Below are 24,067 nucleotides of genomic sequence, written 5' to 3'. Positions count from 1 at the left end.
TAAGTTCAAAACTGAAACATGAATCTGCACCTTCAGCGTTTAGTAGCTATTCTGTCAAATTATCCAGCATTGTTTCGAATATTAGAGTTGGAAATTCCTCTTGATTTAAATGTGTTGTGACACCAAATGATAGTTACACGGAATTTTGATTACAAGATATAGATCGAAGAATTTGTGTGAAATAGTTAAATATTACAGACATACCTGTCATCTGACTGATCTTCATTGTAGGTGCCAACGAATATTCCTGATTCAGAAGTTTCGTTTCCGAGAGTTCCCTTAAATTCCATTCTCAGCTGATAGAAAACGCCCTTCTGCAGTTGGTCTGATACAGTTATCTCGCACCAGTCCTCAGGAGATACCCTTCGAACTCTCTGGACGGACACACTCTTTATTTCCCTGTGAATTCACATATGTCAGTGAACATCAGAACTACTTAATCTGACGAATATTTTAATAAATATGTTAGAACCCAGATTTTGTTTATATGTAAATATCAATTGTATGTATTCCATATAAAATACGTTTTTCATACATTTTTGTACTGTATAAGATTTGTATAAGTAATTTTGAATGCCATATTGTGGAGGGTATTATGCACTATGGAGGGTATTACGCACTGTTGCACTGTGAAAGGTACTATACGCTGTTGTATTGTATTTCTTATGCTATATATTTTCTGACGAAATCCTTGCAACTTACCTTGTTTCTGGATGAACAATCTACTACTACTACTACTACTACTACTATTAGCCCCACCAGTATTACCAGTGGATGCAGTATAACAGACGAAAATGCAGAATAGAGAAGTTCATATGGCAGCACATAGGCTCATATCAATATCCAATTCAATGCCTGAGGCCATCATAAAACATGTATTACTTCATTGCGTTTTGTGATTTCTATTTGCGTACCCATGTCTCCGTAATGTGTTACAGTTACTCTGATTGTCGTTATTCGCGAATTAGACAAGACGTGGTACCTTATATTTCACTCATAGGTGGGCAATTTACCAACTACACTATACAGACAAATGTACTCTGTGAATCTTCTCTGAATGACTCAAGCCACGAGAGAAAAATTTTAGTACAAGCCAAATAACATAAAAATAAACAAAGCACCCATTACTACAGTCACCCAATAAGTGTGTAATAACCGTGATCCTATAAAATTGGTTCATATTTGTGAAGCATGGACTCACTGAGATTATATGTAAGTTCCTAAGAACATTTTGGCACACTTCAAGATGAATAATCTCAATATTTGTATCGTTTTTGAGAGTTGTTGTTCCACCTGCATTTGTATTCGAGGTCAATTATGATATGTTCCATAAGATCGCGAGCTTAGGAAAAAACTGGTCATGGCATCCAAAGGCTATGGGGGCCATAAAAAGTGGAGAGTCGCCAGTGGCACAAGTATGCAACAGAATACAGGACCTATTTTTTCGATCCATCTAAGAGAAGCTGTTGCAGTCAATGAGGAGTTACATACTTCTACCATTACTTATTCCTGTCGACACCATTAGTATTTTGCAGTGATTTATGTATAAGTCATTTACGAATGCATACCTGTTCGCTATATTAAAATGCACCAGTTTATCACCTTGAACTGTAGATACTGTTACAGTGGACTGATTATCTGATAATAAATTTCTTTGCAATCCCGATCAGATCCATCATCTTCTGATCAGACTAACAAGAAAATCATGAAGAACTTTAATGAAACTTTCGTGGTTTCATATTGATTCCATGTTAACCTGGAGAGTACATATTGCCATATTTGTGAAATAATACCTCATGGAAATTGGTAGACGTATTACTAAATACATGAAATTTATTTGCACATACGAATATGGACAGCCTTCAGCTGGATAATGGAACGACAATAATGATTTTGTGCCAGACTCGAACCCGGATTTCCGCTTATCGGGAGCGGTCGCCATACCATTAGCCTCTCCGGGCATGACTCACGGCCAGACCCAAATTTCCATGCAAAGTTTCTTTGGACATGCATGCATTTCACTGCTGATTGTTGTGCGTATTCACAAATGTGAATACATTTTCATGTATTTCACAAAGGCTGTAGTCGTCACAGTGCCTTTTTCTTCGGACATTCTTGCACGTCCGCAGGAACTTTGCATCGTATTTCTGAACAATACAGGCACTGCAATATCGTATTTATCTGCCAATACTGGGCAAGCCATTCTCAATTAAAATTTCTCCCATGTACGGGAATATACGTAATGAATGTGCGGGTGCAAGTTGCAGACACATGGTTGACGACATATAGAAGTTTGGGTATGGCTAAGACCTGCGCTCGGAGGGCCTAATGGCAAGGCAACCGCTTACGATAAGCGAGAAATCCGGGTTCGACTCCCGATACGGCACAGATTTTCACTGCCGTAATTCCATTATACAGCTGACTGTTGTCAATATTCGCAAATCCGAATACATTTCATGTATTTCATGAATACTGTTGTGGCCACAGTGTCTGCTCCTTCGGAAATGTATGCATGTCAACAGGAGCTTTGCATCGTACTTCTGAACAACACAGACACTGCAATATCGTATTACTAAATATCTAAGCATAACAGACTTTTGACAGTTCCAGTTTCATATTTGTTGTAGACTGATGGTATGAAGACACCATCTCTATCAGTGATATTAAGCAAAAACAACAAACCAGAGGACCACTGCTATGTTCTGTTTAGGAAAATTAAGGTCTTCACAATTGTAAGTCTATGCATACAGCACGTCACATATACGCAATACGCTGAAATGAATAAAAATTACATTGACTCACAAGAAAAGTGAAGCACCCAGAAAAGGAGGAGAAAATGAACTGAAGCTTCACGAGTTGGCAGGGTGTGTGATGTTATTTCAGTGATTAAAGTGTCGCGCCCAATTTAGAAAGAAATTGGCAGCATGAGCCAACTTGTATGACATTGCACCGCCTCAGGCAAGGATGAATGAACTAATTCGGTTGGAAATGGACCCATAAGGCAGTTGTATCTTCTCCGAAGACACACCGGGCCACAACTGTTGTAATTGGTCCTTGATATCCTAGATATTGGCACTGGGACGGAATTGATGTCTTAGCTGGTCGGAGACCTGTTCTGTCAGGGACAAATCTGGGTATCTTGGTGGCCACAGGGGCGTCATAACATCAAGCAGACAGTTCATATAAACATGTACTCTGTGTCGACGAGCATTTTCCTGGTTAAAACTCACACATGAAACTGTCGCATGAGAGGTAACAGATGGAGACTCAGGATGGCTGACATATCGTTGTGCCCTCTTTGTCAACTTTTGTCTGAGGTCATACCCGTTGGATGCCCACACCATGACGTTAGGATTAACAGTTTGTGTCTCTGCAAAACATTGGAAGCGTGGGACCTCTCCATACGTCGCCACTGTTCTGGCCGACGATGGTCACCTGACGTAGTGCAGAACCGTGATTCATCGCTCTACACACTGCAACGCCATTCAACAGCACTCCATGCTTCCCAGTCATAGCACCTCTCTGAATGCAAGAGTCTGTGTTGCGGTATTAACGGCAGACTACGAATGGGACGCTAATTCACTACTCTGGCTGCTGCTGGTCTCTGACCAATGGTGTAGGCTGGCGTGTAAGCAGGGACTGTGATGTGATCCGCGAACAATACAGCGATCCTCCCTTGTGATGGCTGGAAGTGGTCGACTGGAACCTTGCTGACGAGTATACTTTCCCTCACGTTTCCATGCAGTCCAACATTGGGCCACTGTCACATCCGAATACTTCATAATTCTGGATGTTACATGATTCGGCCAGCCAGAAAGCTGGAGACTCGTAATATGGCCCCTTAATAAATTCATAAGCGTGCTGATAACGCTGTATCGCATGAGTACGCAGAAACGCAGTCCTCGCCCATTGTATACCCTACGATTTCTTATAACACTGAAGATGCATACCACCAAAGCACTCTGATGGCTGTTCTAGCAATCACAGAGAATTTTAACACTAATCATTTACATACCCACCGATGGTATGTGCGTGTAGTAAGTTACATGGACATCTGACCAGGTCTTTCGGGTCTAGCAGTGTATTTCAATAAAGAGTGCAGCGCGGGAACTTCCTTATTTGAAACGCGCGCCATAAAGCGGCCATTACTCATCGATGTGTGTGACAGAGATCATTTGAAAAGTTGTTGTAAAGGTTAGCTTAGTAGTGGTCACGCAGTGGACGAGAGATGAGCGCGCGTTCACAGTGTCGACTTACTTTTCCAATAGCTGTTCGTTCATCGCAACCCAGTGTGCATTCAGGAAAGAGTTTAATATCGCACCTGTAGGCCATGTTCTAGATCGAAAGTGAATGTTATGTGGATGGACACGTTTATGGACACCGAGAGTGAGAAAAAAAAGAAACCAGGACCTTCAAGAACACAAAGACGCCAGGAAACATCGAGAAAGGAAGGCTAGCGATTTTGAACTCCTCTTGGAATTTCTGATCACACAGTGAGACTAATTCTTTATTAAGACTTGAAATTTTCATCCGCACAAACTGGCAGTGGTGCACACACTTAATCCACGGGATTCTGTTTCACGAAGGAAATACATGTGAATCTTTAATCTAAAATCTGCCTCATGACGTCTTTGTGTTCTTCAGCGACGATGCACATTTTCAGTTTTCTGTTCGCATGAATAAACAAAACTCGCGATATTAGAGTAGCACAAATCTCCGAGTACTTCATGAGCTGCCCCTACCTACAGAACGTGTGACTGTTTGATGTGCATTATCCAAAATGGGCATTATTACCCCATGGTTTTTCGAAGGGAACGAAGGCCAGTTACAGTCACTTCTGAGCTTTATTTCCGAATGACTGTAGAATATTTTCTTTGCTGATTGAAGAAATGGATATGAGGGATGTGTAGTTCCAACAAGACAGCGCCAGGGCTCATACTGCACGAATATCAACGAATCTCTTTCGTGAACACTTCCCTGAGTGTCTCATTTCTTTGAGGGGCGATCTTCAGTGACCAACAAGCTCACCATGTTTAGCCCACTGTGAGTTTTTGTTATGGGGCTGTCTCAAATCAGTTGTGTACACAAATCGCCCACATACCCTGTGTGAGCTGCGGAACAATATTCATGCAGCTATTGTCATCATAGACAGAGAAATTATGATGTATCATGCAGCGTAACTTGCTGTGACAGTGCGGGAGAAAGAGAGAGAGAGAGAGACAAAGATATTGTTTATTACTCTGTGGCGGTTAGCACTCACATAATTATTCTTAGGAGATAGAGCTTTTGTTCTTATTAAGAGTAAAATATTGAGGAGAGGAGAGCCATTCTTGTGATGTGAAAATCGACGCCATTGCGAGATTTTGATTTACAAGAAGGTACGTGTTAGTATAAACCCAGCAATATACTTCTATTGTGATTTACTAATAAACACCAGCTTGAGAACAGTTCCGACGGGGGCTTTCAGTTCTAGTGAAATAGTTCGATGTTTTCTTCGGAAAAGAAGTCACTTCATGGACCATTCAAATCCACAATAGTACCTGGACATTTCTCAGAACTGAAAGCAATCTGATTGCTATGCAACAGAGCCCCGAAGAATATTTCTTCGTACTTTGGTTACCACTTTCAGCTCAACACGGTATCTGCAGCACCTGGAGCAGATTTCTACAACAGCGGAAGCGTGTAATCGCTATCAGTTTCACACATCGCCCTGTGTACGCTGTATGTATTTACCCACAACAGTGAACATACGGTTACTCACACACATAGAAAGACAACATTAGGTGATGTGGCGAAACATTTCAGTATAAAGGTCCTGTAGAGCTAAACACTAATTAGCCTAGTAGTAGTAAGAGTAGTAGTAGTGGTAAACAAAAAAAAACTTTTCTTTTTTTTCAAAGGAGTCTTTATAAAATGCTGAACAAAGTGGACCGAAGCTCTCGATTTCAACTCTCCAAATGCGCTGGGCACATGGAAGGCCAAGTGCAGGATGTCATTTTCAAAATCTTATGAAATAAAACTTCAAATATACCTTTGTTTACAGAAAAGAGAACTACATTGATACCGCCAACACTTTATGATTTTCGATTTTTTAAAATAAGGAAATTTTTACGCTGCGTCTTGTATAAAAAAAACAACACCAAATAAAACAGTGTTCATCTCCCTTAAAAGTGCACAGTATTCGCTTGGGAGTGCTCTCCATGACAGTGTGAAAAACAGGTGCCCCCTTCCCTCCAGCCACCTACGGGGAGCACACAGGCTTTTTCAAATGGCAAGCGCCTCTGCCGAACGCCTCGCGGCACGAGAAGTTCGCTGTCCACACTAGCTAGGCCTCTTGACCTTTGCTGTTTTTCTGCTGCCTCACAGTCAACCCTCTGTGTCCGCTGGCCTCACCAGGCCCTCTGCCGTCCTTCGCGGTGTGCGGCATGCCTTAAGGGTACGGTCTTAACCAACACAAAAGGGAAATTTAGCAGCACGAACCCCCCCCCCCCCCCCACCTGGAGTACGCTCCATATGGATTCTTCAAAGTCTGCTGCTTCCAAAACAGGAAGCCTTCCACCTAAAATGACCGCAGCCTCACACCACAGTGTCTTCCAATGCGCTATGGGGTGAACACTGCTGGGCAGAGTTATTGATGCTGACAAAAGTTACACATAGAATAGAGTATGACGCCGGCATTCCTCAGAACAAAACCGTGATAAATGAGGACTATCCTGACTGTGGGTTGTTTGTCTAAAGGGACAGCCGCGACTTCTTAGGGAACTCTGCCACCACGCCATTGCGAGCACTGAACTATAACGTTTGTATTTAACATTAACGCGACTCCCGTAATAAAGTAACTATTAAAAAAGGAAAACACAACTGCGACGACAATAAATGTCCTCTTTCCACGAAAATAGGCACAGCCCATTTTCTTTTAGTTTCATGAGCAAAATCGGTATAGTTTTTATGTCCAACTGAAGGATACAATTTGCATCTCACTATTTTGCGACATCCATTGAAGTGAATTGCCGCCGATCGCAGATGATAACATGTCTATTACAAAAATTTCAGACACATGAAATAACATTAGAGAATACAATATTTCACTCCATTAGCTCACATGTCGGAAAAAAAACACAACAAGAAGCTACAATTCAAGAGAATGTAGCTGTTTTCTACACTTTGGCAGGTCTCGTTTCACCAGTGCGATGCTATATCAGACAGGCGCTTATGAAAGAAATCGTGAGAGTCTGTCTCGTAATAGAACCTCCTATAAGATTCTACCACATGTCTCTTCCATTACATTGAAATCAATTACCACCTCCATGACTACATTCCAAATTTTTGATGCGTAACTCACCTCTGTTGACATGTCTGTAAGGCTTCTGTCATACAGTAGCAGCTTATAGCCTTCTAGTTTTGTAAGCAATTTGATCATCACATCTTGTTTCACGCAATATGTTCACGTGCCAGAAAAAAAACCTATATCATTTCTAGATTGCACAACGAGCTAAAATTCAAGTGGTGTATACTTTATAATTAGACAATATGAAGTATGAAATAACGCTTATTTTTTAAACACGCAATTGAGGCGATAAGAACAATAATAATAACAATAATAATAATAATAATCATGGGCCCACGAGAATAGACAGCCGATTGCTATTAGTTTTACTAGCAAAAGCGGTGTAGTTTTGAGAGAACTATCTGCATCCAACATTTAACTAGTTATAGCACTCTTGTAATAGGACCTCGTATAAGACTTTGCAGCGTCTCTCTCTCTCTCTCTCTCTCTCTCCTGATATATCGGAAAACAATTACCGTCTGCGTGTTGTCATTGAGCATCGCTCCATTGGAGTTGGAGGCCAGTGCTCAAAGTCCTTTGCGCTAATCTGCACAAAATTTCCTCGTCTGTGCAGGAGGAAGATCATTTGAAGCAAACCATTAATCAACGATAGGACTTCTGTATTGTTCCTTCAATTAGTATACACAATTATATACTTTGTTTTTTTTCTACCATCACTTAGAGGTCCGTGTCATCTACTGCTAAACCAACATTAACACATTTCGGTCCTTTGGCTCTCACAGAAAGCTGAACAACGCACGGCGTAAGCTATGCAGCTCCTACAACACACAGGTGGTAGAAATAAAGCACAGAGGCGATGTTTCTGAGTGACAAAAAAAAAAAAAAAAGTGGATGACTTCGCAACATTTGGAAGCTGGGAGAATTTGCGGTATTGTAGAGAGATTCCAACAGCTATTTGAAAGTGATGACATATACAGTTAATCTCACCTTACCCAGCGACGGGGTAGAAGTTGTCTGGTGTTACACCAAGAGTCCCTCGAACTAGTGTTGCAAAACACAAGTGTCTGACACTACATGATATGGACACTGTATTTCCAGCCTAGTGATGTAACTACCATCGCAGAGAAAGTAGCTCTCAACAGGAACAGTGCAACTGGCATTCAAATCAGGCAAATTCGATGGTTAAACAGTGTTCATGAAACGATAGTCAACTACATGGTTAATGATCAATGTGTATGTGTAGGTCGGTGGACATCTAAAATCTATTAAAAAGCGCTAAAGCATTGTTTACTAACTTTGACGGGAATGAGCATGCTCATTTTCTATAACGGCCTGACTCTATTCATTACATCAACATGACACTGCACTCCTAGTGAAATGGGAGGAGCGAAGTTATTCAGCCTAAGGATGGTTTCATCTCCTGAGCTGGATAGGCGAAAAACATAATCAAACTGAATGACAGATGAGTATTACAAAATGGAATCCGATGAGTGCTATTCTCTCGGTTACTTTTGAGAGGGTAAATATGCGGTTAAATTCTCTCTCTAATTACAACACCAATCAGTTGGCCAAGAGACTCTTATTACATCCCAAGTACGGAGTATTACAGAGAGGAGGATATTTCTGTTGTCACGTCTATCAGCTAGTGGCATCAAAGTTATAATATGAATTGAGGATGTATAGTGAGGTACAAGGTTGGGCACAATTGAAATAGATTGAAAGAAGCTGTGCGGTAGACTGACAAATATCAAAGGCAGCTGACAGTTTAAGTACAACACGTTCTACCTCACTATTTGTGTCTTCAGCAGCAACAGTGCTAGTGTATCATTTACTCATTGTGCATGCTACGATGAAATTAACCGCTATAGAGTCATTGCAACGCGTATTCCTCAAACACCAAACACACATGCGCCGCGGTGGTATACTTTCGTCTAATGGACTCATATATCTTAATTTATTTTTATTTTTTATTCCGTCATAAAGATACGCAATGCCATCGTCACTATTATCTCCTTCAGGCAACCTGTACCATTCTGGTGGTGGTGGGGTTCTGCGGTGCTCGTGGTGACGGTTATGCCGGGCTGTCCGATATTTCTTCTGAAAAAAAGAAAAAAAAGAAATTAGTTCTATGCATCATATAGACACAGCCTCAGTTATGCACTGATATCCGGCACGAATTTTCTGTGTATAAGCACATCCTGCCATACATACCTAGTCGTTTCGAGTCAGATATTTCTTTTATAATGAACCTCGCATGTAGTGATCGGTTCTCGTAACTACAAAGAACAGTAAGCAATACCATATGTAAAACTAGGGTACACAGAATTTTATTTTTCCCTTGTTGAAGTGTTGTTTCCAGTTGGACAGCATTGCTTCTAACCACAAGTGAACTAACATAATCCATAGATTTGTTTAGGAATCAAGTAAAGCCGACATAAATGGAAACAAACATTAAGTGTAATTTAATTGATGTTTGCTGTTTGTAAGCTGTAGGCAAAAGAATGATGGAATCAGTTTAACTACACGTGCACGTTTAATAGATAGCATCGAGACTTCGTAAGGCATTAGAAGGCTAACGAAATATTAATGCATGAAGCATACAATTGCCACCATCACACCTTAGCAAAAGATCCGGCAGAGAACCGAGAAAATTGTGTTCGTACGTAAAATCGGTAAGCGAGTCCAAGGCTTACATTCAGTCGCTTGTTGACCAATCCGGTGTGGCAGTTGAAGACAGTAAAATGAAAGCCGAAGTTTTAAATTTCGTTTTCAAGACATCGCGATAATGACGATGATGTTTATGGGGCGCTCAACTGCACGGTTATCAGCGTCTGTACTAAGTCCCAGTTTTTACGCAGTTTTTTTTTTTCTTTTTGCACAGTCCAATTTAGCCACAGTCACGAATGATGATGATGATGAAATAATGAGGACAACACATACACCCAGTCCCCAGGTACAGAAAATCCCCAACCCTGCCAGGAATCGAACCCTGAACCCTGTGATCCAGAGGCAGCAATGCTAGTCACTCGACCACGAGCTGCGGACGTTCAAGACATGGTTTATGCAGGAGTACAGTACAAACATGTCGTCATTCGACCTTCGGGGAGACACCCGTATGAACGACTTATAAATAAGTATACCTGACATAGAGAAGCAACTTAAAAATTTGAAAACAAACATATCACCAGGTCCGGATGAATCCCAGTTCGATTTTACAAGGAGTACCGTAAGGCATTGGTCCGCTCCCAGCTTGCATTCTATATACATAAATGATTTGAATCTCTCGTCCAACACAAAGACCCAAATGACTGGAAAAAAGCGCGGGATGACTCCAGTATATAGGAAAGGTGAAAGAACGGACGAGCAAAATTACAGACCGATATCCCTAACTTTGGTTTGCTTCAGAATCCTTGAACGCATTCTCATTTCAAATATAATAAACTTTCTTGAGGCTAAGCTGCTTATGTTCACGAATCAGCACGGTTATTGGAAGCATCACTCGTGCCCTTTTCTCACATGATATATCGAGAACTATAGACGAAGGGCAACAGGTAGACCCAATATTTCTAGATCTCCGGAAAGCATTCAACACGACGTCCCATTACATGCTGTTAACGAAAGTTACGAGCATATGGAGTAAGTTCAGAGACATGTGAATGACTCGAAGATTTCTCAAATACCAGAATGCTGTCCTCGACAGCGAGTGTTCACCGGAGACAAGGGTATCGTCAGGAGTGCCCCAGGAAAGTGTGATAGGACTACTGTTGTTCTCTCTATATAAAATTATTTGGCCGACAGGGTGGGTAGCAGTCTGCAGTTGTTTGCTTATAATGCCGTGGTGTATGGTAAGGTGTCGATGTTGAGTGACTGAATGAAGATACAAGACGACTTAGACAAAGTTTTCAGTCGATGTGATGATTGGCAGATAGACCTAAATGTGGAAAAATGTAAGTTAATGCCGATGAGTAGAAAGAAAAACCTGTAATATTCGGATACAGTATTACGAGTGTCCAGCTTGACATAGTAAACTCCTTTAAATATCCTGGAGTAACCAAACGATATGAAGTGGAACGAGCACGTGAAAACTGTGGTAGGGAAGGCAAATGGTCGACTTCAGTTTATTGGGCGAATTTTAGGAAAGAGTGGTTCACCTGTAAAGGAAATCGCATGTAGGATACTGGTGCGACCTATTCTTGAGTACTGCTCGAGTGCTTAGGATACGTACCACTGGATTGAAGGAGGACACCGAAGCATTCGGATGAGGGCTGCTAGATTTGTTACCTGTAGGTTCGAACAAAATGCAAGTGTTAAGGAGATGCTTCTGGATCTCAGCTGGGAGTCACTGGATGGGGGGGGGGGTTTCTTTTCGGGAAATACAATTAAGAGAATTTAGAGAACCGGCTTTTGAAGTTGACTGCCGAACGATTCTACGACTCTATTGACACCAACATACAGCGCGCGTAAGGAACAGAAAGACAAGATATGAGAAATCAGGGCTCATAACGGATGCGTACAGACAGTCATTCTTCCATTGCTCAATTTGTGAGTGGAACAAGATGGAAAATGGCAAGTAGTGGCACAGTGTACCCTCTACCACGCACATTACCGTGGCTTGCTGAGTATCTTTGTAGATTTAGATGAATCCGAAAATTGAACTACAGATATTTTAATATTAATTATACATGGAGTCTACTGAACTCAAAGAATTCGAAACATATATTGCCATAGACGTGCACAAAGACAAAAAACTCCGATAATACCCTCTCTATAATGCATTAAAATCGCCAATACGTGAAAATAGGAAATTCCCCCGTCTCACACTTATCTAATAGTGTCATGAACACCGATCAGGTGCTGTGACTGAAATGACACACGAAAGTAACAGCAGTGGAATCGAAACCAAGGGATGGTCTCGTTTACTTGATTCATGAGCACTACCACAAACATACCGGGCAGTTATAGTGCAGTGTTAGGTCGATTAAGTTTCAGCGCTGTAGAAACAAAATACCGCAGTAACGAAGGCGTCCAGAACAGCAAACGTACCCTTTATTAGTGTCATTTTCACGTACTTTTCTATAGGAGTAATTTTGTGCTCATTTACCTAAGTTTCCTCAAATTCGGAAGTACGTTCCCGACTTTCAATTCGGCCTTCTAGTGTATCTGAGCGGTACTAGGCGCTTCAGTCTGGAACCGCGCGACTGTACGGTTTGAATCCTCGGGCATAAATGTGTGTGATGTCCTTAGGTAAGTTAGGTTTAAGTAGTTTTAAGTTGTAGGGGACTGATGACGTCAGACGTTAAGTCCCAGAGTTCTCAGAGCCATTCGAACCTTTTTTTAACTTTCAGTTCCTTTACTTTCACTAGTATACGAAAGTATATTTGTTTTTTATTATGTCTCGAAGAGGAAGAGTAATGGATTAGACTGAAAAACGATGGCCTAAAGCTGCACAATTTCTGTGTAGACGAGGTAATACGAATAATATGGATGTTGATAGTAATAATAATTCAGTTGATGTAATGAAAGGTGAATTTTAAATGATCAACTTACGTAACTCCAAATAATTTGAGGCTAGTAACTATGGTTTGATGAATTTACAGTGCGGATTCCGTAATGCGTATAATTTCGCATCTGAGGTTACTTCACTTGATAAAAGGCGGCCGTAATGCGCTGTCATAAAGGAAATTTAAGTTGATGTGATCAGTCCATTGAATCATCTGACTGAATTTCAACCACGAGCGATGCTAGCCCCTATTAATATGTGAACCTCAGTGTTTCATCCTCGAAATTTCTTTGGACCTTTCATCAGAGTCCGATACAAATCGAGTCAATAGGGAGCTGACAACAGCTGGGTAGCATTCTGGGTTGTGTATGCCGATAAGGTCAACAGAACAGCGAATGGTAAGGCAAATGGTTTTTCTCGTTTTTTAGAAGAGACAGAGCATCCAGTATTAGAATCAGAAATTAAGAGAGCTTTAGGAGACTACCATTCCATCAAAATTACTAAAATCATTGGGAAAGTGACAGAAATTGGACTATTCACGTTGATGGGGAGATACGAGTAGTGTACAACATGCATAAGGGCCAAGAGGGAATAATAAAAGTGGACATTCAAATACGAAGTGCCTAGATTAAAAACCGTGTAAGACATGAATGTAGTCTTTCCCCCCTACTGTTCAATCTGTACGTCGAGCAAGCAGCGATGGGGATTAAAGAATGGTTTAGAGGTGGAATGAAATTTAAGGCGAAGTTATGTCAATGATACGATTTGCTGAATGCAGAGCTATCCAGAGTGAAAGTGAGAAAGAATTACATAAATGATATGCTGAATGGAATGAACAGTCCAACGAGTACAGAATATGGATTGAGAGTAAATCCAAGAATAACTAAAGTAATGAGAAGTAGCAGAAATGAGGAGAGCGAGAAACTTAACATCAGGATCGATGGTCACGAAGTAGATTAAGTAAACGAATTCTCCTACGTAGACATAGAAATAAGCAAATAAGGAAGCCGCAAGAAGGACATCAGAAGCAAACTAGAGCAAAAAAAATTGCGTTCACCATCAAGTCGGTCCCCTTCCAGTTCTTTTTCTTCCTCCTTGTTGGCTGGAAGAGCTCCCTTTCGGATAGCAACAGGAACTTACACCACTGTACGTTATTTATTTGTAATTATATAATTATCAGTTGACTGAAGATGTCGCAACTAAGATACTTACCTCCAACAAACTCTACAGTATCTGCTGTAGATATTGTTTCTTCTTCCTCCTCCTCCTCTTCTTCTTCTTCTTCTTCTTCTTCTTCTTCTTCTTCTTCAACTACACCCATCCACACAAACACATGGATGGGTGTCACCTCCTCTCCGAACTGGGCTGGAACAAAATGAAAGAATCACAATCACAGTCTTTCGGGCTACATATGTATGTGCAGAATTAAATACATGAAACTGACACTAATTAGGGAGAAAGAGGTACTTACAGAACATTCTGGGACTCATGGTAACTTCAGTGTCACTTCAGATCACAGACTGAGTCGTGGTGACTTTTGACGAGAGCACATTCCTATTGGATGAGATATCCTGGAGTTAACCTACTATCTGTAGGTGGGGACGTCTGGTATGGCTGAATAGGTCTCAATGGTTAGCTTATGTCGTGTAGCTGTACAACAGACCTTTCTCATCAAACCTGAACTGATAATATTAATAGACAACGCATATGTTGAATTCGATGAAGTGAGAAACGTATGATCGTGATGCCTAAATGCTGAACGAGAATCGGCGGTTAGAGGTTGCTGGAACCCCTCCTACTTAACTTACCTACCTGTAACTGATGAGTGCTCCAGGAGCAATTAATTCGATCGCTCAGAACCTGTATAATTTATGGAATCACTGAGAATAGTGTTGATTAATAGAAGAAATTGCATAATTCACCAGCGATGTAGTCTACTTACTTATAGACCTCTCCATGTAGGATGATCAGTGCGCTGTTTCCTTTAATGCTGAAAAAGTGTAGATAAATGGAGATTTTTGAGTCACTTACAAAAATGTCTATGAAAACGGAAGTGTTTGAGTCTCTTACAAATATATATATATAAGCGGAGAGTTTGAGTCGCTTACATCCTGCATATGCATATTCATATTGTGAGCGCGGGAGCGAGGGGGAAAGGGGGGGGGGGGGGCTTGCATCCCATTCCTCATGTTACCCACACAGATATGTCCTTAGCATCCAGCAAAGTGTAGACCGAAGAAGAATCGTTACTTTTATATGTGGTGCCGCCAAATAAGAAACAACGAACTCGCAGCTGTGCTAGTCCATCGTCAATGTGTGTATTGCCTCACTGGAGAGAACATTGTTTGTCCACTGTCAGTTCTTGAGGATTTGACCCCTATAGACACCGCCAAAGGGTCCTGCCAGCTGCTGCCCACCAAAATGTGGTGCTTTTACACGTGGTGCCTATAAGAACCAACGAGCTCGCAGTTGCAAAAGTCCACCGACAATGAGTACAATGATTTCCTTGAGGAAGACACTGTTTGTCAGGTGGCAGAAATTGGCCAAGAGACCCGCCCTTGGTGCCCCCAGCTCACCTGGACAAAGCCGTCGTTTCTTTATTATTATTGTTATTATGTTGCTGCCCGCTCTCAGAGCCATGTAGAGATCACGGAGCAGGGCATCTGCACTTGTAATTGACAAAGACGTACAAGCATTGTCGCTATTCCTTGTGTCTACAACCTGCTCACCAGGACAGCCGCAATATCCCCCCCCTCCCACCCCCCTCTCTGTAATACAGTGCACTTGGGATGTAATAAGAGTCTCTTGGCCAACTGATCGGCGTTGTAATCACAGAGAGAATTTAACCGCATATTTACCCTCTCAAAAGTAACCGAAAGTACAGAACTCATCGGATTAGATTTTGTAAGACTCATCTACCATTCAGTTTGGTTTTATTTGGCGCCTATCCAGCTCAGGAGATGAAACCATCCTTAGGCTGAATAACTTCGCTCCTTCCATTTCACTAGGAGTGCAGTGTCATGTTGATGTAATGAATAGAGTCAGGCCGTTATAGAAAATGAGCATGCTCATTCCCGTCAAAGTTAGTAAACAATGCTTTAGCGCTTTTCAATAGATTTTAGATATCCACCGACCCACACATACACATTGATCATTAACTATCGTTTCATGAACACTGCTTAACCATCGAATTCGTCTGATCTGAATGCCAGTTGTACTGTTCCTGTTGAGAGCTACTTTCTGTGGGATGGTAGTTACATCACTAGGCTGGAAATACAGTGTCCATATCATGTAGTGTCAGACACTTGTGTTTTATAACACTAGTTCGAGGGACTCTTGGTGTAACACCAGACAACTTCTACCCCGTCGCTGTGGAAGATGAGATTAACTATATATGTCATCACTTTCGAATAGCTGTTGGAATCTCTCTACAATACCGCAAATTCTTCCAGCTTCCATATGTTGCGAAGTCATCCACATTTGTTTTTTGTCAATGAGAAACATCACCTCTGTGCTTTATTTCTACCACCTGTGTGTTGTGGTAGCTGCATAGCTTACGATGAGTATTGTTCAGCTTTCTGTGAGAGCCAAAGGACCGAAATGTGTTAATGTTGGTTTAGCAGTAGATGACACGGACCTCTAAGTGATGGTAGAAAAAAAACAAAGTATATAATTGTGTATACTAATTGAAGGAACAATACAGAAGTCCTATCGTTGATTAATGGTTTGCTTCAAATGATCTTCCTCCTGCACAGACGAGGAAATTTTGTGCAGATTAGCGCAAAGGACTTTGAGCACTGGCCTCCAACTCCAATGGAGCGATGCTCAATGACAACACGCAGACGGTAATTGTTTTCCGATATATCAGGAGAGAGAGAGAGAGAGAGAGAGACGCTGCAAAGTCTTATACGAGGTCCTATTACAAGAGTGCTATAACTAGTTAAATGTTGGATGCAGATAGTTCTCTCAAAACTACACCGCTTTTGCTAGTAAAACTAATAGCAATCGGCTGTCTATTCTCGTGGGCCCATGATTATTATTATTATTATTGTTATTATTATTGTTCTTATCGCCTCAATTGCGTGTTTAAAAAATAAGCGTTATTTCATACTTCATATTGTCTAATTATAAAGTATACACCACTTGAATTTTAGCTCGTTGTGCAATCTAGAAATGATATAGGTTTTTTTTCTGGCACGTGAACATATTGCGTGAAACAAGATGTGATGATCAAATTGCTTACAAAACTAGAAGGCTATAAGCTGCTACTGTATGACAGAAGCCTTACAGACATGTCAACAGAGGTGAGTTACGCATCAAAAATTTGGAATGTAGTCATGGAGGTGGTAATTGATTTCAATGTAATGGAAGAGACATGTGGTAGAATCTTATAGGAGGTTCTATTACGAGACAGACTCTCACGATTTCTTTCATAAGCGCCTGTCTGATATAGCATCGCACTGGTGAAACGAGACCTGCCAAAGTGTAGAAAACAGCTACATTCTCTTGAATTGTAGCTTCTTGTTGTGTTTTTTTTCCGACATGTGAGCTAATGGAGTGAAATATTGTATTCTCTAATGTTATTTCATGTGTCTGAAATTTTTGTAATAGACATGTTATCATCTGCGATCGGCGGCAATTCACTTCAATGGATGTCGCAAAATAGTGAGATGCAAATTGTATCCTTCAGTTGGACATAAAAACTATACCGATTTTGCTCATGAAACTAAAAGAAAATGGGCTGTGCCTATTTTCGTGGAAAGAGGACATTTATTGTCGTCGCAGTTGTGTTTTCCTTTTTTAATAGTTACTTTATTACGGGAGTCGCGTTAATGTTAAATACAAACGTTATAGTTCAGTGCTCGCAATGGCGTGGTGCCAGAGTGCCCTAAGAAGTCGCGGCTGTCCCTTTCGACAAACAACCCACAGTCGGGATAGCATTCATTTATCAAGGTTTTGTTCTGAGGGATGCCGGCGTCGTACTGTATTCTATGTGTAGCTTTTGTCGGCGTCGATAACTCTGATTGCTCAGCACCGTGCTCGCCGGAGTGCATTGTACTGAAGACGGCGCGGTGTGAGGTAGTGATCGCTTTATTTGGAAGTCTTCCTGTTTTGCAAGCAGCAGTCTTTGAAATAGCCATCTGTAGCATTCTCTGGAGGGAGAGGGGGGTGGTGCAGCTAAATTTCCCTTTTGTGTTGGCTAAAACCATTGTCTCATTGCATGTCGTGTACCGCAAGGGATGGTGGAGGGCCTGGTGAGGCCAGCAGCCACAGAGGGATTGCAGTGGGGCCGCAGAAAAACAACAAAGGGCGGACAACCTAGTGCAGACAGCAGGCAGCTCATTCCGTGAGGCTTTTGGCGGAGCAGCTGGCCTCCCTATAGGTGGATTTAGGGAGGGTGGGAGGGAGAGAAGGGAGAGTTGGACGGCCTCGATTTTCGGCAGTACATTGAGGAAAACGCACATGCAACTACTGCCCACTCTGCAGTCTTTTAGGACGACAATTTTCTCCAGTATATACGAGGTGCATTCAAGTTCTAAGGCCTCTGATTTTTTTTTCTCCAGACTGGAAAGAGATACAAACATGCGCAATGTTTTAAAATGAGGCCGCGTTCATTGTCAATACGTCCGAGAGGTGGCAGCACCATACGGCAGATGGAATTTTACCGCCAGCTGCGAGAATGAGAACTGTTTTAAATACTTAAAATGGCGACGTTTACCTTACTTGAACAGCGTGCAATCATTCGTTTTCTGAATTTGCGTGGTGTGAAACCAATTGAAACTCATCGACAGTTGAAGGAGACATGTAGTGATGGAGTTATGGATGTGTCGAAAGTGCGTTCGTGGGTACATCAGTTTAATGAAGGCAGCGTGGATGCGTCAGTTTAATGAAGGCAGAACATCGTGTGACAACAAACCGAAACAACCTCGGGCTCGCACAAGCCGGTCTGACGACATGATCGAGAAAGTGGAGAGAATTGTTTTTGGGGATAGCCAAATGACTGTGGAACAGATCTCCTCCAGAGTTGGCATTTCTGTGGGTTCTGTGCACAGAATCGTGCATGACGACCTGAAAATGCGAAAAGTGTCATCCAGGTGGGTGCTACGAATGCTGACGGACGATCACATGGCTGCCCGTGTGGTATGTTGCCAAGCAATGTTGACGCGCAATGACAGCATGAATGGGACATTCTTTTCGTCGATTGTGACAATGGATGACACGTGGATGCCATTTTTTAATCCAGAAACAAAGCGCCAGTCAGCTCAATGGAAGCACACAGATTCACCGCCACCAAAAAAATTTCGGGTAACTGCCAGTGCTGAGAAAATGATGGTGTTCATGTTCTGGGACAGCGAAGGCGTAATCCTTACCCATTGCGTTCCAAAGGGCACTACGGTAACAGGTGCATCCTACGAAAATGTTTTGAAGAAAAAATTCCTTCCTGCACTGCAACAAAAACGTCCGGGAAGGGCTGCGCATGTGCTGTTTCACCAAGACAACGCACCCGCACGACGAGCTAACGTTACACAACAGTTTCTTCGTGATAACAACTTTGAAGTGATTCCTCATGCTCCCTACTCATCTGACCTGGCTCCTAGTGACTTTTGGCTTTTTCCAACAATGAAAAACACTCTCCGTGGCCGCACATTCACCAGCCGTGCTGCTATTGCCTCAGCGATTTTCCAGTGGTCAAAACAGACTCCTAAAGAAGCCTTCGCCGCTGCCATGGAATCATGACGTCAGCGTTGTGAAAAATGTGTACGTCTGCAGGGTGATTACGTCGAGAAGTAACGCCAGTTTCATCGATTTCGGGTGAGTAGTTAATTAGGAAAAAAATCGGAGGTCTTAGAACTTGAATGTACCACGTATATGTGTTGCATTGTGATCCAGTCATTACAAGTGCTAGCTTTCTCATGACAATTTTGAACTGTAATTAGAACTGTGATGCATTTTTCCCATTATTAGTGGTTGCGTGTATTGGCTTCGGTTATCTGGGCTGCAGGGTGGTTTTTGAGCAGGCGTCTCTAGCGAACTCTGACGTCAAACGATAGATACTGTATGCTTACATGTTATACACTTTTTAAACACCTGTCTGTTCAACACCAGCATCTCATCAGTTGAACATAGTCCCAGCCAAAAAGAATAAAGATAGTACCATACACCCCTGCCTTTTTCGCACCAGCCTATAGGTGAAGAGAAGAGTTTGAGTGTGTCTGTCACTGGTTTCGAGTTGTATTGCAAAATTTTTTCACAGCAGGGTAACACCACTTGTTTGGTATCATCAGGTTTTGAGTTGTATTGCGGCCATGTGTAGCACTAAATGCATAGCTGTGTAATTAGGTCCGATCTTTATTATTAATTATATAATTAGGACCTATCTTCACCACATTTTCCCAACCAAAATAAACAAAGTACACTAACCTAACCTTCCTCTCCTGCGTCTGGACTTTCTCTGTGTGTTGGGGGTGCACTTGGGCTTTCCTTCCAGCAGAATCAGGGCTCAAGTCCCAGAAAGGGCACCACCGTTTTTAATTTCGCATCAATTCCAAGCACCTCTGGTGGTATAAATGTGTTAGGAGGGTGCACTTGGGCTTTCTGTCCAGGAGGGCGAGCAGAGCCATTTTCAATTCCTCCCATTTCCTGGGTGAGGGTCGGGTGGGATATCAGCACAGCCCTGGGACAAAGAAATTCCTACCAAAATTCGAAATCTCCCCAAAATTCGAAATTTCCGCCAAAATTCAAAATTCTGGCCAATAGAGTACGTGGGGGAGGGGAGGGGGAGGCGTTGGGGCCCATGTGCAGGTTGAGAAAAACATGTGGCATCATCCGGTGGTGGGCACGGTAGGGGACGGCGATAGGTGTGGTCATGGGTGGGGGGCTTATTGATCAATTTAATTAATTTGCATATCAATTTGATATCAAAATTGCACCGATGCTTCCACTACCCTACTACTGGCATCGTTTCACACTTGTACTAGCAAACTAAATCACACTATTTTACGAGTAATCCCACGGACAAAGTCTGATACTATTTGGAACAGCGAGAGAACATAGCAGTAAACATCTCTTAATTTTAGTAGCTCCAATAGGTATAATCATCAATGAGTAGCCTCCACCGTACACGGAAATCCTGAAGAAATTTGTGGAATCTCTTCCTCATCGAACTGATGCCGTTATCAAGGCTACAGGCGGTGTGAGACAGCATTAGTGTGATGTCTTCTGAAGGATGACTAATGTTTAGTCCAGTGTGCTAATTTACCAGCAGAACATGAGAGGACATTTGAAACTGCTATTCCAAGATACATGCTGGTACAAGCATTCACTCCTCAAGAGCCAACTCCCTAAAAATCTTTAGTAAATTACCTCTTGTAGTTGGTCCATGGTTTGGAAATTGTTCGAATTGAAGATGTATTATCAGTTGTCATAAGCTCTTTGAGACACACTGTGTTATAGCAAATCTAACTGTGTCAAAACAACAGGGTGAATTTGGAATACTCATTACACTGGCACAAAACCGTATAGTGGACCTGCAGTGCTTCATAGGTCACACTTTGAACTTGATAAACGGTACTTAAGTAGTAATTTAAAGCATGAAGTGTGGAGAATACAAAAGCTCAGCCACAGCCAGAACGACTTGGGAATATGAGTGAAATGTCACTAGTAGCATCATTTCACAGCTGAGGAAAAATTTACAATAGGAGCAAACATTTAGCAGCTGAATGGATGAGATTAGTCAAGTGGTACAGCCCAGTAATCGGATCATTTGCTCGCCATAACTGCCCAAAAACTTCCAACCAGCGCAGTGCATGTCCATACGAGAGATCATGGAGGAATCTCTGAGTGAAACATCTCCTGCTAGACTGTAACAGGATCGAGTGGTTGCTCTGTGTGCATGGTGACGAAACAGATGATTTCCCCTTACTCAAAGGCACCACTTGACTCAATGACTGTTGTGTCCTGGTCATGTTGAGTGGACAGAGGAGAAGTTGGGTAGTGTCCTTCTGACAGGTAATTTACTGTTTAACGTGGAGATTGATTCTCATCGTCTGTTCATTTGGGGCCTCTAAGAATATGTTACAAACCTGACAATATACTTACCTAACCTATGGTACACGGCATTTACAACTGAATATCTTTCTTAGGGACACTGTTGCGTTTGCAATCTACTGAGACAACATTTCGCTGTTGTATGTATGCATTTTTGGGTCCAATTGACTATCGTTGGTAGCAAAGGATTGCAGCCCTAATATTACCACCATGGATGTTTGGTGACAGAATTGTTACCGCAAGCCATGCTGGTATGCTTCATCCACAGTACGCCATTCAAGACCAGAGTACTCCATACTGATATTCTGCGGTACTGTAGGATTGACCTTGTAATGGTTTTGATGAGTATCAGAAAAATTTCGAGAGAAGAAGTATGCTCAAAAGCACAACACGGAAGTTTTTAATTCAGACACTTCGTCATTAGACAAAAGTTCAGATGCATATCGTATACAACTGTAAATACTGTCTTTGTTCATAAACAGGCAATGAGGAAGAATAGTCTGAAACTGACTTAGATAAAGAAAAATATGAAGAGTGCAAAATTAGAAATGTTGAGATGTGTTCGAGTCACTAACCATGTAACAACTGCATCATGCAAAAGCGCTGATGGCATCAGACAATATTTATGCTTAATAAGCCGTCGCCAGCAATAATTGTAAAATTATTTAATTCTTTTTTATCATTATGTAGTTACTTGTCGGGTTTCATAGGTTACACAATGACTATTTCTTCTTTTTGTCTACTGACTGTCTGGAGAGAGCCACTGACTGGGGAAAACCAGTTAAGAAATTCTGAACTGGCCATTACATGCATTATGTTGTTGTATATTTGCCTTGGAGACAATTTGTATTAACCATGAGAAGCATACCTGTAGTCCTCGTAACCCTCTTGTGGTCTGATGACTTCCATTTCTGCCTTTAATGGTTCTAAATTTTCTCCTGCATGTAAAGTCACTGTCTTTGTTGGAGACAAGCAGGAGATGTTGACTACCAGTACACCTGCAAAGTGTCGTTCTTGTGGAATGGGTTGCAACCACACGTGGTATCCAATTGGAGTAACATCCCGTGGCAGGTATGGACCATCTGTGCCTGTCTCGGGGACTTTCAGCTCGCGTTTGCTGCGTCCATGGTCCTGGAACGTAGACTTTTGTATACGATGTTTCTAAACTAAAATTAATAACCTTAAAAATATAATTAACTCTGTAAGTGCCACAACTGTATTGAAATGAAAGTACAGATAGGCCTACAAGTATCAACATCTTCACTCTTTCTATGTGTTTCAAAATGTTAAATGTACACGGCGAATGACAAAATATTGTAAAACATGGATGAAACTTACCCCAGTCCTATGTTTGTCTATATTTTAAGGAGAATGTATTTTCCAGGACAGGCAAAGATTAGGTCTACAATTGATATAAAAAAAATAGGCTGGCGGAAATTGCATCCAGAGTTAAAGTTTAGTACACCTACGTAAATGAAATTCAACATTCCATATTTTTCTGTTTACCTTGGGAACACGCGCGCCTCTAATTTCAAAAATTACAGGAAACTGATGTTGTCCGTATTTCAGACTCGTTCCAAGAAGGCATAATTTTTTTTCTAGAAACAGAGTGGGCTGATAGTATCTATAGATGTAGTGCATGTTAACTAAATAAATATTCTCTGAGGTGACCAAAGTCATGGGATGCCTCCTAATACCGTGTCATACCTCCTTTTGCTCGCTGTGATGCAGAAACTCGACGTGACATGGACTCAACGAGTCACTGAAAGTAACCCCAGAAACATTGAGCCATGCTGCCCCTATAGCCATCCGCAATGACGAAAGTGTTGCCAGTGCAGGATTTTGTGCACGAACTGACCTCTAAATTATGTCCCATAAATTTTCGATAGGTTTCTTGTCAGACGAGCTGGGTGGCCAGATCATTCGCTCGAATTGTCCAGAATGTTCTTCAAACAAATCGCGAATAATTATGGCCTCGTGACACGGTGTATTGTCATCTGTAAAAAGTCCGTCATTGTTGGGGAACATGTTGTTGTTGTTGTTGTCTTCAGTCCTGAGACTGGTTTGATGCAGCTCTCCATGCTACTCTATCCTGTGCAAGTTGCTTCATCTCCCAGTACCTACTGCAACCTACATCCTTCTGAATCTGCTTAGTGTACTCATCTCTCGGTCTCCCTCTACGATTTTTACCCTCCACGCTGCCCTCCAATGCTAAATTTGTGATCCCTTGA

The 24,067-nt window shown here is 41.7% G+C and overlaps 1 protein-coding gene across 2 annotated transcripts in view; it reads right to left on the bottom strand.

Moving 5' to 3' along the window:
* The window catches only part of LOC126269625 (aminopeptidase Ey-like), a 216,498-nt gene that overhangs the window by 154,121 nt on the left and 38,310 nt on the right, over positions 1–24,067 (bottom strand). For both annotated transcript variants that reach the window (XM_049974006.1, XM_049974007.1), the window contains exons 3-4: positions 22,705–22,967; positions 205–399 (exon numbers count right to left, since the gene is read on the bottom strand). In XM_049974006.1, coding sequence (XP_049829963.1) covers positions 205–399; positions 22,705–22,967 — 458 coding nt within the window. The remainder of the gene's footprint in view (positions 1–204; positions 400–22,704; positions 22,968–24,067) is intronic.

The sequence above is a fragment of the Schistocerca gregaria genome, chromosome 1 (assembly GCF_023897955.1).
Source record: "Schistocerca gregaria isolate iqSchGreg1 chromosome 1, iqSchGreg1.2, whole genome shotgun sequence".
Classification (NCBI taxonomy): Eukaryota; Metazoa; Arthropoda; class Insecta; order Orthoptera; family Acrididae; genus Schistocerca; species Schistocerca gregaria.
Note: the sequence above shows the minus strand (reverse complement) of the source record. Positions and strands in the feature narration are given on the sequence as shown.